Below are 16,593 nucleotides of genomic sequence, written 5' to 3'. Positions count from 1 at the left end.
TATTTTTAGTAGAGACGGGGTCTCGCTCTTGCTCAGGCTGGTTTCGAACTCCTAAGCTCAAACGATCCACCCGCCTCGGCCTTCCAGAGTGCTAGGATTACAGGCTTGAGCCACTGCGCCCAGCCCCTGATGATTTTCTTAATAAGATTTTCTTTAGCTTTGTTATAAGAATATAGTATATCATACATATTACATACAAAATATGCATAATTGTTTATGTTATTAGTAAGGCTTCCAGTCAACAGTAGGCTATTAGTAGTTAAGTTTTTGGGCGTCAAAAGTTGTATACAGATTTTTGTACTTATTGTCTGTAGCATTCATTGGCTGTTAACTGTGCTCTACTTTGTGAGATTACATGAACTGTAATTGTGTCTTGGAATGTGATTTAACAGGTAGTTGTCCCTCAAGTAGAGAGCACACATGCCCTAGATTTAATACACTCATGGGGACATAATGGTTCAGACCACTTAGATTTTTAAAATTTCTTGATAGGAATAATAATAATAATAAAAATTTCAAATTCTGTAGCTTGCTTGCATTTTTCTTGTTTTGTTAAAAATGCTGTGACTCACTAAATTGAATTTCTAACCCACTAATGAATCACAACCTCCATTTTATAAAACACTGATCTAGACCATACAGGCCTTACAAAGATGAATGTGTCTCTCATAATGGAAAAGTAAGGCCTGGAAGCAAAAATCTTTACTATAGGATGAGTGTAAAGTATTACAAGAGAGGTATAAAGCATGAGAGTTCAGAGGAGGGAAAATTGCATGGTGAAAATGACTTCCTATTATGGGAAGATGATTTTGTTTGGTGGAGAAGGGACTTGGCTATCTCTTAGCAGTTTATAGATTTTTCTCTTAATAATTAAATCATTCCTCGTGGAAGTGTTTTTTTTTCCTTCCCAACAACAGCAAGTGGGAATAATACACATTCATTTCCTCCTTTCTAGTTTTCCTTAGGCTTTTATTTATTTGCCATCTTGTTTTCCTTCTCCATGTTTATATTCTTGCATGATATGAGGGCTTCTTGTTGAGGTCTTCTGACTTGGATTGTGTTTCTAAACACTAACAAGAGCAAAGCAGGATACTGTAAGAGAGAAGATTTATCTCTTAATACCCATCCATTTGGGGGATGATCAAAGAAGACCATTTTAAAAATGGGGAGCTCTATAAGGTGCTAGATTATAGGATGTGAACACCAATACTTGCAAATAGTGGTAATTATCTTCCCATTGTAGGCTGCTAACATTATAGTTTTAAAGGAAGGGAATGTCCTGTAGTAAGTAGCAGTGGCAAACTGTAATTATTACCCATGAGTCAGTTTCCCTCCAAATGTGCTGTTTTGTTTTCCATTGATTTTTATTTATTTATTTATTTTTAAACAAAATGAGCCTTTGTGGTAAAGCTTTTCTTAGTCATATTCTTCGTGGCAGCTCTTTTTTTTTTTTTTTCATGGCAGCTCTTTTCCCTTGTAGGAGATCTTATTTAGAGATACCTTAAATTATTTTTATTTCCTAATGAGGACAGAATTGAACCTGGGGAAAATGTATCATCACACAGCTTTTCAGGTTCTTCAGGGTCACATACCAAATGTAAAAAAGACATATGGTTGTAATGTACTTTTGTATGTGTTTTGTGTAATACCACAATATACAATTATTGATGGCTATCAGTCATGGGGGGTATTGCTGTAATTCAAGTTTTGAGCCTTCACTGTGGTCAGGGACTTACACACACACACACACACACACACACACACACACACACACACTCTCTACTTTGAATCCTTTCAACCTTATAAGGAAGATATTAGTAGCTCCTTTTGTAGATGAGGCAACTGAGATACAGAGATGTGAAAAAGTTTTCTGGAAGTCACTTAGTTGGAAAGTGGCACAATCAGCTTTTCAACTCAGGACTTGCAGGCCATGAAGCTGGGCTCTTTTCCACTGTGCTGAGCAGACTTTCAGTAACAGCACAGTGTGGGATCCAGGAAGGAACATTCTCCTTTAGGCCCATGGCTGGCCTAGAAAGCTTTGCAGAGGGGACAGCACTTGAGAGAACACTTGGAGGATGAGGTAGGAGCTTTTCATAATGACCTGAGAGAGGAAGGCATTCCAGGCAGGAGTAAATTCATGTGCAGAAGCCTAGAGACTTGCGAAGGCATATTACATGCGGAGGATTTCTGAAATGTGAAGTGGGAGAGGGGCAAGTGGTAGAGGATGAGACCAGAAAAGAGGTGGGCAGAGTCCCAGGACAGGCCTTATCAGCTCCTCTGAGTTTGCCTTGTATGCCGCTGGTTGGTTGGGTTGTGTCTGCTCTTTGCTGCCATCTCAAAACCCTGTTCTTACGCACATTCACAATGTGCATTCCTTGTGTAGAAATAATTTCTTTGCTTGCTTGTCTCCTCTGCTGGACTGTGACCTCCTTAAGGGCAAAGAGTGCGCCTTTTATCCTTGTATCCATTATAGCCAGGCACATAAAGTAGGCTCTCGGAAATGGTGGGAGGATGAAAGGGCCTTTCCTTGCTGAGGAGGATCAGTATGAACCATAGTCACCTGTGTGTTTAACGCTCCTCTACCTTTTAAAGGTTGAGTGGATTTTAATTTGGATAATTTTAGGATCTGTTCACATTTCCTGAGGCTAACATACCTCTGATAGAAAAATAACATAGTGTCACTGTTGGCCCCAAGGGGCCTAGAACAGGGTTAATTGGTATAACTGGCAAGTCCAGCCTAGGTCATTTGGTCTCCTGGTGTCACATCACACTTCCCACTTCTCCCAAGTCGCTGATGGAGCAAAGCCTGTGTGTATGGTGCTTTGTGCTGTTGGGGGTATAGGGATGAACAAGACTGGGAGGCAGTATGGCATGGTGGGAAAAATGTAGCCTCTTCACTTCATGCAGTTCCTCCAAAGAACAGACAAGATTGTATACATATAGCCCTAGGACACCCCTTACATTATTCATAGGGGCAGGCAGGAATAATACACGTGGTGTGATCAATACATTCCAACTTTGATTAAATAGGGTTTTTCTAGTCTTGCAGTTTATGATAGCATAGCAGATATGAGACGTGTGTATAAATAACTACAGTGCAAGGCTACATGCGAAAAGCCTTAGAATAGAGCTGAAATGACCATGGAAGCCCAAAGAAGGCAGGAATATCTCATAGAGGAAGTGGCATTGAATAGAATCCCTGGGACCTTTTACAGAGTGGAGGGCTGTGGGGATCAAAGGCTTAATTAAATGTTGCCTGCTCCAAAACCCCTTCTCTGACTACCCTTTTCGAAGTAGATCTGTCTCTGTTATTCTCTATCAGAATATAACCTGGACAATTACAGTTTCTAAGCACTTTGTTGTCTGTTCCTTGTTTGTATGTATGTTCACTAGGCACTCAAGAAATACTTGTTAAATGAATGTCATCACTGTCATTTCTCAGAACATCCCATTATCTCTGGGCAGTGGTTATACAAGCTGGTGATGTGGTGGCAAAAGCACCTGAAAATAATCAAAGGAAGCAACTTGGTTGCATTTGAACTTACGGTTATTGTTCTGAGCTTTTTGGTTTCAGCTAAGGATATCCTTTTCCCTTCCTTTATCTTTTTTATAGTGCCATTATCATTTAGACCGGATGAATGCACGAAACAATGAGTAGTCTTGAGAGTGTATTTTTAAGATGATGATAAAAAGTCCCTGGAGGCCATTTTATACTGAAATCAGGACTGAAAATTTGATGTTGGAGTTTCCCAGGAGTAAAAAACTTAGGCATTACTTTCTTCAGCTGCTTCCTTTTGTGGATGCTATTCATATGGGGATTTTGTAAAGTTTAATTTCAGAGTTTAAAATCATGTATTTTTCAATGTAATAGAAATAATTAATTTTAAAGCAGTCTCTAAAAAGAGAACATTGTAGGTTTTGTTTCGGTGGTTCTCATAGTGTGATCCACAGAAGATTATGGAGGAGGAGGAGGAGTTGTACTTTAGCATTATGATGTAATATTATGCTTGTATGTGCTTTTTCTTTTAAAATGAAAACAGGTAGTTTATTAATTCCTCAGAGGTAAACAAGTGAATGGGTCCTGATGTCTTTGGTTTCACCACAGTGGAATAGGGACTGAAAAGTTTGAGAACAATTAGTTTATCACTTTCTATCAATTTCTTTAAATAGTTTTTAGAGAAAAACAGTGGAAGTAGAACATGTATTATTGACTTCTATTAATATTAAGTGCTGGGGGGAGCCTGATGGCCTTGGAATTCTTTTACCAATTTAGTGGTGTGCTTAGTATTTAGAATGCCCATAGTCAGGGCCAGTGCAGACTCAGTTGTCAATGGTGGCTACAGCTGTTCAAAAGACTTCCTTTTGTTGATTGTTGTTAAATGAATACTGCTGATGTCATACACTGGGCCCTTTTTCACTGCAGTGTTTCTTGGGTGCATGATGATTTTGGAAAGTAAATATTGTTATATATGTTATATATGTAATATATGTAGTAATTGAAGAGAGACTATCGTTTAAACCTGGGTTGTTCTTATAATCATCTCCCATGTGGACCTTTAAATAGCCTTCTATTTACTCTTCTCCCTTCCTTTTTTTTTTGTCACTTCCAGGCCATCTTCCACAGAACAGCCAGAGTGATCTTTTAAAAACAGATCAGAATAAGTCTTAAAACTCTTGAAGGCTTCCCATTGCCCTTGAAATTAAATTCAAACTCCCTCCCATAGCCCACTCAGCCCTAAGCCTCATCCCACGCTCCTCTCTCCCTTGTTTACCACTGCTTTCATTTCTGTTTCTACAGCAAGCTCTTTCTAGCCTCTGGGCCTTTGTATTTTCTGTTCCTTGTTTCTAGAGTTCTTTCCTGGGCTGGCTCCTTCAGACTTCAGTTCCAATACCACCTTCGTGGAGAGGCCTTCTGTATTAGTTTCTTGTGGCTACAAAGTACCACATGCTAGGAGGCTTGAAACAACAAAAATTTATTCTCTCAATTCTGGACACCAGAAGTTCAAAATCGAGGTTTTGGATTGGTTCCTTCCTGGGGGTTCAGTGGGGGAATCTGGTCCCCGCTTTTCTCCAGATTTCTGTTGGTTGTTGGTAATCCTTGGTATTCCTTGGCTTGCAGCTGCATGACTCCAATCTCTGTCACATGGCTGTCTTCTTTTTGTGCATCTGTATCTTCACATGGCATTCTCCCCTCTGTGCCTGTCTCTGTTTTCTGTCTTCTTATAAGAACACCAGTCATATTGGATTAAGCACTGACCTTGCTCCAGCATGACCTTATCTTAAATAATTATATCTGCAATGACCCTATTTTCATATGTACTCACATTTTGAGGTTCCAGGAAGGACATGAATTTTGGAGGGGTGCTATTCAATCCAGTATATCTTTCCCGATTCTTAATTTAAAGTAGTCTGCATTAGTGGATACAGTAGTCCCCTCTTATCTGTGGGGAATACGTTCTAAGACCCCAATGGATGCCTGAAACCTCAGGTAGTACTGAACCCTGTATAAACTATGTTTTGTCCTATACACACACACTTATGATGAAGTTTAATTTATAAATTAGGCTCAGTAAGAGATTAACAACAATAATGAATAATAACATACAATTACGACAACATACCATAATAAAAGTTATGTTAATGTGGAGATTTCTCTTTCAGAATATCTCATTATACTGTACTGACCTATTTTCTTAGCAGGGTGAGTTACTGAAACTGCAGAAAGCAAAACTGGATAATTGGCAGGCAGAGTGAGGAAGGGGTGAAACTACTGTATCTCCAAACATACTCAACAATTATTTATTCCTGGCCAGTGATGAGCAAGGCACTTCATTAGACCACATGACACGTACTTTATGCAATTCTAGGCACACCACCAATAAAAAGGAACATTAATTGAACCAAGGTGTGAGTAGGTTTATGAGGATTTTAGAAATTGTGTTATATGGGAACTAGTAAGAACAGGGATTGCTCCGTTGGAGAAGAGAAGATGTGGGAAGTCCTCACAGCCCTTGGCAGGAAGAGAGACATATGCAAGACTGGATTGTTAAGTTACATAGATGACAGATCTGAACTGTATGTGAGACCCACATCCCCCACAATGCCTTCTATGTTATTTGTAGTTATCTCCCTGTTTCTCCCCCCAGCAGAGGACATGTAGTTCCTGCTTGCTCAGCAGGCTGAGAAGACTGAAACTGTTATGGGTTGGTCTTAGATTTAGGGCTTGGGTTCTCCATTAGGCATGTGATTTGTCACTGGGCAAAAAGCACTTTCAGCTACAGCATTATGCAACTACTCTTCCAAAGCTAGTAACAGACCCACCCAATAAACAAACCTGCACAAACTTGATCTTCTTGGGAACTTTGCTGTCCATTCTCATTGCTTTGAGTCATGCTATTCTCTGAAGTCATGTTTGGTCTGTTTTTACACCAACTGCAGGGTCATGATGCATGCATGTATTCATTTATTCTGTATGTATTCACTGATCTTCTGCCATATGCCAGGCATTGTTCTAGTCACTGTGGACTTAGCAGTGGACAAAACAGACAAACTCCCTGCCTCTTTAAGTCTCTATTTTCAGCAGACCTGTTTCATTCACTGTTGGTTTATAGATACAACTCAGATTTAAGCTAGGTTTCTCTGTATAGGAAGATTTTCATCTAAATCTGTGGCAGCCCAACGAATCTAATCTCCCATGTCTTCCCTTCATAAACCATATACCTCCTGCCATAAAACAATAACAGTTCTTGAATTTATGCTCATTCTGCACAGTTCATCAGAGCTTTGCACATGTTTCTGCTCCCTTTGCTTGAAATGATCTTACGTCTCTTCTGTACCTGAAAAAATTCTTTTTTTGCTTCTAGGTTCAGCTCAGATGTCACTTCCTTGGTAAATAAGGCCTTCCATGATTCCCTCAGGCAGGATGGTAACTTTGGCTTCTGAGCGGCCACCATACTCTGTATGTGGAACTGAACCAAACCATTGTGTGATTGTTTGTTAGTACATTCATCACTTTTGTTACATTCACAACTTGAGAGAGATGGGATTGTATCTTATTCAGTTCTTTCCTTAGTGCCTGTCACTTAGTGAGTACTCAATGAATATTTTTAAATGAAAGAAAAGTTTAATATTGATGTGATTTAGTGCTATATAATTTACATATGATTGTATGGTAAAATGGAAATGTAAACATCATATATTATAAAATAATATATCTTAAATGAAATTTTAAATGTTTGCACCTCTGTTTAATTATATTATTACTATACATACAGAAGAATGCACCATCTTAACTTCAGAATCCCCTCATTGTCTTTTAGAGTTACTTTTCTCCTGCATTGGTAACTACTATCCTGACTTCTAACAGCATAAAGTTTGAACCTTGACTTTAGAAAGAAGGGAGATGATTGCCATCTTCCAGTTATGTGAACATATATTTATTTAGAAAAGAAATATTTAAAATAATTGGCATCTGGGTCTCAGTTTTTTATCTAAGATCCCTTCCTGTCCTAAAGTTTTATGAATCTAATTTAAAACTTAAGGGTCTTTCCCACTTTACTACTTATACACGAGCGCCCTCTGATGGCATAACATTTTCTAAAATGTATGTCGGCAGCACTTTGTCTCTAATTTGAGAGCTTGAGCGGTGGCCAGGTAATTCTGGTGGTACCCAGCTTCCTGAAGCCATTGGAAGTTATTGATCATGTGATGCACTCACAGAGCTGTTTGGCCAACAGATGGTTTCAGAATGCTCCTCTGATGAAACACTTCACTGTTGTTTGACAAAACGTTTTATTTCTTGATTACTAGAACATTCTAGGTGTCCTCAAGGGCAGGATACCTCCACCTCTGTTTTTGCAGTAGAGCAGAGCATTTTGGTAGTTTAGAATTGATTCCCCCTCTGGGGCCCAGTGTTCTTGGTCAGGGGAAAGAGAGGTTACTGAGCATTGGAGTTTTTGGAGAGGGTGTTTGAATCCATTTTTCTACCAAGCATATGCTATTTTTTCACATGTAATTAGAAGCTGTTGTGATATTCATTTATAACACTATTGAATTTGTGATAGCTTCTCATATACTTTCTCAAGCACTGGCTACTAAAATATAACACATCTATTATAGTTTTAACATTAACAAGGGGACTTCATACTCAGAAACATGGAAAACCACTGATTTAGATTTGAACTGCCTTCATTTAACAATTATTTATAAAGTATCTGTCTTGTCTAAGAGCACTATGGTAGCTATCATGTTCTTGCCTTTCAAACTATCCATTTATAAGCATAGGAGGCTGGATTGCCAGACTTTTTCCATGATGGACTCTCCCATTTTTAGTTTTTTTTCCATTCCCCGTTTGCCATCTTCTCTTTAAATAATTTTTTTCCTAAGAGTCTCCTTTTTAAGATTGGGTCATGTTACAAAAAGGTATAGAAGGAAGGGAATGCAGTTCTCTCTTGGTTAATATGGATAGAAGGATGTGTAAAGAACAGCAGTGTCTTATTGCATGCAGAGATGATTTCATCTGAAAAATGTCTCTGAGGAAACTTCCACCTTCCTTATTAAAATGGAAGCTAGGCTCTCTAAGGTTGGCAAGGAAGAGAGCATCCCTGCAGGAAGGGAAGGACCATTCCTGTTTCTTAGACTCATCTTCCTCTTGGAGGGACTTGCAATCGTTTCCTTTGCCACCACCACATTATCTTCAAGGGGTACTGCTTCCTCTTTAATTATTTAAGTCAAATTTAGTCTCGAGTACTTCCTGGTATCCCCATTGTACAGATGCATAGACATAGAACATTTTAGCAGGGTTTTTGAAAGGCCCAGACATAATAAAATGGAAATAAACAGGGAGTCACCTAACAGCCAATGATCTGACTGGTAAGGTGTGGCATGCTCTCTGATCTTGTCCTAGCTCTGGGGCTACCCCTGTGCAAGGCATAACTTAGTAGGACCCCACTACCCAATATCCACCCTTCTCCAACTATAATCTAGGGCCTGCCTACAGTCCACCTGCCTTCCAGGTTTTGGTTCCTTCTTTGAGAACTTGTGTCTTTCTAAAGTGAAGGTGTTCACCCCTTCAGGGGAGATCAAGCTTGCCGAGAAACATCTTCCATCTCCATTTAAGAACTCTAATGGCACGTGATGACACAATCCTCAAATTAATACAGGACACACACATCGAATGGGAGAAAAAGGGTCTTTTTTCATTTTAGCATCTCTGGATTAGAGTAGGAAATCAGAGAGCCCTCCTTCTTGGTGCTTTGATTTATTGGGGTTGTGAGTCCATTTTTTTGGTCTTGCGTATCTCTGAGTATGCTTTTTGTATCTTTAGTAAAATTTCAGTGAGCTATTATTAAATATCTGGATGCCTAAATAAAACCAACTATATATTGAGTTTTCTAAAACTAAAGGCTTCTGAGAAGGAGTCAATGTGATTTTATTTTTATCAGTGGCCTAATTAAGTGAGTTAAAAACAGTATAGTAATAATCATTATTCAGTCAGGTTAGTGAAAAGATCAACATTCCACATATTCTGCAGCATAACTGTTAGTAAATGGCTGGAGGATTTGTCCTTCATTTTGCAAATTTAGGAAAAAGACACTCACTCTAGTGTCCCTCACTGAGGGTTGAAGTTTGAAGTCAGCCCTATCCTCAGGAGTGTGTTATAATGAAAAGAACAGACAGATCTGGGTTTTGTCAGAGGCAGGATTGGGTAGGTGTTAAAAGCACGTGAAAAGAATCATGTTTGATTTCTACTTACTGGTTATATTACCTTGGGCAAGTTATCTGACCTGAGTGGCAGCCTCCTCACTGTAAGACAGATGTAATGGAAGTGCCCCAGGTGACTGGGGGGACGATGAGGAGATCTGCAAAAAGCAACGGCACAGTGCCAGGCACCCAGAAGGCTCTGTTCTTCTCTCCATCCCTCCTCCTCCCACCTTCACCGCCCCTAAATTCACTGCCCACCAAAACTGTGTCTAGGAGATGTAATGTTCTTGCTGGTTTTTCTGAATGTGAACTTTATTCTTGAGCAATTTTAAAGTCCAGATAATTACTTTTGCCACAGTGAATTTTATTTAAATGATGTTCCTTCTTGCCTACCCATTCTCACAGATACAGCTCTCTGCTACCTAGTAAAGGGGGAAGCAGCCTTTGAAATTTCTTGGGCCACATTCAAGAAAGAACTATTGTGCATGACTAGAGGTGTCTTTCCTTTTTGAAGTCATGCTTGTATTGTTGTCACAGCACTATTATTTATTTTAGTTGTTTCAATAAACCAAATTACAAAAATAGTTTCAAGCTTCAGCTCTGCCTCTGACGTGTGACCTTGGCCAAGTCACTTGACCTTTCTGAGCCCAGTTTCTTCAGTTGAACAATGCAGATTGTGTTGTGATTTATAAAATCGCTCTTGATTTAGGAGCCCAGAACTGGAAGTGGCATGTGAGTCCACTTCTCAACAGCAGAGGGCATACTGTCCCCAGCATGCCTGGCCATTAGGCATTGAAAACTACACTTAAGTAGCTGGAAGTTGATATCCATGGTGATGGGGAGGAGCAAGAAAATTCTGTAAATTCATATTGTGTAAAGAACATTTTCCCGCATATTTCCAGTTGTTTAATATTTAGGTGAAGCACTCACAAAATAGAGGATTTTGACGATCAAAGGGTACTTCCTATAATTCTGTAAACATCTTTATCATCTCTTTCCCATCTAAGTACTCCATGCTTAGGATTGTGTGCAAATGGGATTGAGAGGAGAACTAGCATTTATTGTGCACTTATTATATAATCAGGAACTATACCTAGTATTTTAGCTATATTTTCTCTATCCTCACAGCAATCTTTCCAATTATATGTATTATCCTTATTTTATATAGGAAGAAACCAGGGCTCAGAGAGGTTAAGTGACTTGCCTGAGGCCTCACAGCTAGTTGAGATTCAAGTTCAGGTGTGTTAACTCCCAAACCTACTGGCTTTCTACCATGCCAGGGTTCCTCCTTCTTTTCCCCAATCTTAACAATTAAGGCTGATTGCTAGGAGCTGGAGTGCCCTGGGTGTGGCCACACAAAGGAATTTGGCTTTCTCTGGCTCTGAAGTTCTCATGGCCTTGTAATTCTAAGATGGAAGCTTTTTTTTCTGGCAAGAACTTTTTGCCAATTATATTTAACATAACATGTACAAACACCTATGTTTTCAAATTTGAAATCTTTAAATTATTGCATGTGTTTGTGGGCTGCTTTTAAAGGCTACAGGAATACCTCATTTTACAAGAAGGCTAGGTTCTAAGGTCAGTGGGTAAGGTGAAAATCATTATGGCAGAATTGTCTTTAAGAATCCCATGGGATGCCGGGCATGGTGGCTCATGCCTGTAATCCTAGCACTTTGGGAGGCCAAGGTAGAAGGATCACTTGAGGCCAGGAGTTGAGACCAACCTGAGCAACATAGGGAGACCCCTGTCTCTACAAAAAATAAAAAAAAATTTAGCCAGTCGTGGTGGCATATACCTGTAGTCCAAGCTGCTGGGAGGCTGAGGTAGAAGGTAGGAGGATGGCTTAAACCCAGGAGTTCAAGGTTATAGTGAGCTATGATCACACCACTGCACTCCAGCCTGGATGACAGAGCAAGACTCTGTCTCTTAAAAAAATAAAAATCCCATGGGAAGGCATCTGGTTAGAGAGCCACGTACTTGCTTTCGTGAAGTCCAACACAGCCAGTTTTTTCTCCTTTGTTGAAACTTGTTGAGCTTCAACAGGTGCTCCTGTTGTTTTTTTTTTCTCCTGTTTAGCTTCACATGATGCAGTTGGCTTGTATTTAGGGGCTTTGTTGAGTGATAATTCAAATCTTTGGACACCAGAATCTCATTCAGCATGATAGGGAGCTTACACCGTTAGAGGTATTCTGAAACCTGGATCAAGAGAAGGAATAGAAAATTCATGTCTTATTTTGGTGCCTATTCTAGCTCAGTGGTTTTCAAAACTTTAGCTGTATATCAGAATCACCTGGAGGGCCTATTAAAGCACAGATTACTGGGTTCTACTTCCACAGTTTCTGATTGTTCGGGTCTGGGTTTTGGTTTCTAACAAGCTTCCAGGTGATGCTGATGCTGCTGGTCCAGGGACCACATGTGGACTAATTGAGTGGAAGCAGGTGAAATCACTGGTTTATCTTTCCTTCACTTCCTGTTTCTCTTGCTTGCTTTTATTTTTAGGCTGAGTGGATGGAGTTGTATTAGTTTAAGAAATGCGGAGGTTGTAGCTCAGCCAACTCTTTATCTTATTGCTAAACTCAATACTTGGCCAAGAATAGGAGTTCAATAGATGCTTGTTGAATGAGTGATTGAGTAAATTAACATATGGAATGGGAGGGGTTTATAGCACATGGATATCATAATTATATACCTAGTCCATACAAACTGCTCATTTTCCTGAAAAGTAGGCACTCTGTAGATTAGAATAGCTTATATTATAGGGCTACATATAATGATGATGATGGATATCAGGAAGTATGCAGTTAGGTGCAGTTTTGAGACACTTGCATTTTGGGACCTGTGGTATGAATGTGAAGTAAGTGTGTGTGTGTGTGTGTGTGTATGTGTTGATAGAACTGGGTGCAGGGAGTCCCATCTGTTTTATTTACTTTATTTTATTTTTAGAGACAGGATCTCACTCTGTCACCCAGACTGGAGCGCGGTGACATGATGATAGCTCACTGCAGCTTCAAACTTCTGGGCTCATGCATCCGCCCGCCTCAGCCTCCTGAGTAGCTAGGACGGCAGGCACACTACCATGCCTGGCTAACCTGTCCATTTTAGAATGAACTAGAACCAACCCCCAGTCCAGGGAGGCTAGAGCAGCACTGGAACTGCCTGTGTCTGCTCCAGACCAGATGCTGCATTCTCACTCCTGTCTCTCCAGTGCACTGAGGAATTCAGCCCCCATCATCCTAAAGGCTCAGTGAGGCTCTGTACTGTGGGGTAACTCTGTAGACTGAGTTAGTTAGTTATACGTGAGTCTTACCATGTTATAAGATTTGGTGATTATATTTTAAATGGTGAGTTAAAAAAATCTCAAAGTATTAAAAATTTTCAAAATATATTTAAAGTTCACTTTAAGCTTAAAATTATTTTGTCCTTATTTTTTGATATATTTTGTATTATCTGTCTTGCACAGTCTCAGTATCCTGTGTGTTTTGTCTCTTTCAGTGTAGATTAAACTTTTCTTCCTTTGAATTCACTTTACCTTTTTATGCTGAAGTATTTCAAGTAAATCACAGACAGTATGATGTTCTATCACTAAATTCTTCAGTATACAGATGTAAAAAACAAAAACATTTTCTTATGTAGCCAAAATAATATGATCACTCCTAACAAAATTAACAAGTCTTTAGTATAGGTTGAGTATCCCTTATCTGAAATTTTTGGGTCCAGAAGTGTTTCAGATTTGGGATTTTTTTTTTTTTTTTTTTGGATTTTTCAATATTTGCATTACAGTTTCTGGTTGAGCATCCCTAATCCAAAAATCCAGAATTTGAAATGAGCATTTCCTTTGAGCATTGGGTTGGCATTCAGAAAGTTTTAGATTTGAGACCATTTCTGATTTACATTTTTTGGATTAGGGATGTTCTACCTGTATCATTTAATAACTAGTCCATATTAAAATTAATCCAGTTGTCCCTAGTGTCATTTATATCTTGTTTGTTCAAACTAAGAGCCAGTCCAGGATCATGCATTACATTTGATTATGTTCTTTAAATTTCATTTTATCTAAAACAGTCCTTTTTTTATGACATTACCTTGCCTTTGTCTTATAAAATGTCCGAACTTCAGATTTATCTGATTGTCCCTTCAGTGTGTTTTCAACTTGCTCTTCTATCCTCTGTATTTCCTAGGACCTGGAAATTAGATCCAAAGTCTGGATTAAGATACAAGTTGAAAATTTTTGGGAAGAATACATCATAGGTGATATGTGCTTCATGCTGTGCCACATGGGGAGATACATAATCCCAGCCCGTCCCCCACCATTAATGATGCTAACATTGATCACTAGATTAAGGTGATGGCAGCCTGATCTGTCCGTTGTAAAGTTATGTTTTCCCCTTGTGACAAGAGAGTATTTCTTATGGTATTACTCTCACATTATATGGATGTTCATCTTCCTATCATCCATTCTCCTAATGCTTTTCACACCAATTGATAATTCTTGCTTTAATCAGTAACTTTAAAGCCCTATCATTTTTCTAATTTTGTCATTCCTTCTGCATTAGCTAACATTTGACCATATCGAGCTCTTCTTAATCAAATCTCGGACTATTTGGTACCCTCAAATATAATTCTGTTGGAAAGGCAGGTTAAATGTTGAATTTTTTACTTTTTAATTCTCAGTTTAAAAGTAAGGAGTTCATTTAATGCAGGGGTCCCCAACTTATAGTGGGTCGTATAATTATTTCATTATATATTACAATGTAATAATAATAGACATAAAGTACACAATAAATGTAATGTACATGAATCATCCTGAAACCATCCCCTACCTCCCTGGTCCACGAAAAAATTGTCTTCCATGAAAATGGTCCCTGGTGCCAAAAAGGTTGGGGACTGCTGATTTAATGGACACTTTGAATAAATTCTTTTCTTGCTTTTTTTCAATTAATATTTTCATGGACTAATGGTATTTTCAAGAATTGAATGTTTTAGTTAACTACAATCATTATTCTTTTTGCATTCAATTTGTTTTATGTTGAATTTACTAAAATGTTAACCAGTTGATAGTCTCTTGTAGTTGTCTGTTAAATATAACTCCATTTTTGAGCACTTCCTTGCTTCCTTGCACGGCATGATGTGTAGGCTTATCTTTTAGTTTCCTTGTCCCAAATATCAATCAGCCACTTCACTAACATGTCCTAGTTTTTTTTAGTGGGAATGGTATTAGACATCGAAATCACTTGGCACTTGGAATATCTATTGTGCCCTGGGGGACAGTGTTTATAGACCTTTTCTATGGTCTATTTAGTTCTTAAATTTTTGATATTCAAAGTTTATATAATGAAAATTCGGATACTAAGGGATATCTGTAGTTTGAAAAATAATGGGATGTATGGTATACTTGAAAATCACTAAGCGAGTAGATTTTGTATTCTCACCGCAAAAAATGATAATGTGAAGTAATGCTTATGTTAATAATATGCTTGATTTAGCTATTCCACAGTGTATACATATTTCAAAATATTGTATACCATAAATATATATAATTTTTGTCAATTTAAAAAATAATTTTAAAAAATGAGAAAATAATGGGTTCATATTTCTATTATCAATTCGATTTTAACATTATGTTTTTAAAGTAGCGACTTGATTTTATAATTGTATCTTTTCTTTTACATTGAAAAGCTTAACCACCAATAACAAACATGGCTTTCTCTTATAATATAAAGAAAATAGGGCGAGGCATGGTGGCTCATGCTTGGAATCCTAGAACTTTGGGAGGCTAAGGCAGGTGGGAAAATCACTTGAGGCCAGGAGTTTGAGACTAACCTGGGCAGCACAGTGAGAACCGGTCTCTACAAAAAATTTTTAAAAAATTAGATGGGCATGGTGTTGTGTGCTTACAGTCTTAGCTAGTTGGAAGGCTGAGAGACAGGAGGATCACTTGAGCCCAGAAGTTCAAGGTTGCAGTGAGCTATGATTGTGCCACTGTACCCTAGCCTGGGCAACAGAACGAGACCCTGTCTCAAAAAAAAGAAAAAGAAAATAATTTTAAAATATTATGATATATTAATATTAGTATTAATAATAAAATCAATGATATTTAAAACTTCTTGTGATTATTTTTGTAATTTAGGTTGATTTTACTAGAAGAATTAATTACTTTTATGTTGATCTCATTTAATTACTTTCCTGTGAAATATGTTTTGTCTGTTTTTATCATAGGTTGATCATTTTGGATTTAATACTGCGAAAACTTTTAAACAGCGCTATCTAATAGCTGATGAATACTGGAAGAGAGATGGGGGATCAATACTTTTCTACACTGGTAATGAAGGGGACATTATCTGGTTTTGCAATAATACGGTATGTGCAGATTGGTGAAATTCCAGTGCTCAATTTGCCTTTTATTATGGTAATGTGGAAAAAATGTTTTGCAGTATATTTAACCAAGCATTGCTGTTCATAATTGTAAAGTTTTTTAAAAATAACAAAAAGATAAACAGCAAAAGTACATGAACAGGCAGTTCACAGAAGAATAAGTACAGATATCCAATAAGTCTGCATGTTCAGTATGAAAGAATTACAAATGAAAAGAATGAAATACTATTTTTAGAAAGTTGAATTTAAAAAATTTTAAAAAAATCCCAGCTTATTTCTAGAGTGAACAAAGATATAAGGGAAATAGGCACAGGAATGTTATTGCATATAGTTTGTTTTTTTTTTTTCTTTTTCTTTTATTTCAGCATATTATGGGGGTACAGATGTTTAGGTTACTACGTATGTTGCCCTTGGTCCCCCCCCACCAAGTCCGTGTTTCAAATATGTCCATCCTTCGGGTGGTGCGCATTGCACTCCTTGTGTATACAAATACCCGTCCCCTCCTCCCTCCTCCCCCCG

At 38.2% G+C, this 16,593-nt stretch overlaps 1 protein-coding gene across 1 annotated transcript in view; it reads left to right on the top strand.

Annotated features, from left to right (window-relative positions):
* Window positions 1-16,593, top strand: part of PRCP (prolylcarboxypeptidase (angiotensinase C)) — a 65,968-nt gene that overhangs the window by 17,462 nt on the left and 31,913 nt on the right. Inside the window, exon 2 of the mRNA XM_012641797.1 lies at window positions 15,919-16,059. Coding sequence (XP_012497251.1) covers window positions 15,919-16,059 — 141 coding nt within the window. The remainder of the gene's footprint in view (window positions 1-15,918; window positions 16,060-16,593) is intronic.

Source organism: Propithecus coquereli, unplaced genomic scaffold (genome assembly GCF_000956105.1).
Source record: "Propithecus coquereli isolate 6110/MARCELLA unplaced genomic scaffold, Pcoq_1.0 Scaffold170, whole genome shotgun sequence".
In the NCBI taxonomy this organism is placed as follows: Eukaryota; Metazoa; Chordata; class Mammalia; order Primates; family Indriidae; genus Propithecus; species Propithecus coquereli.
Note: the sequence above shows the minus strand (reverse complement) of the source record. Positions and strands in the feature narration are given on the sequence as shown.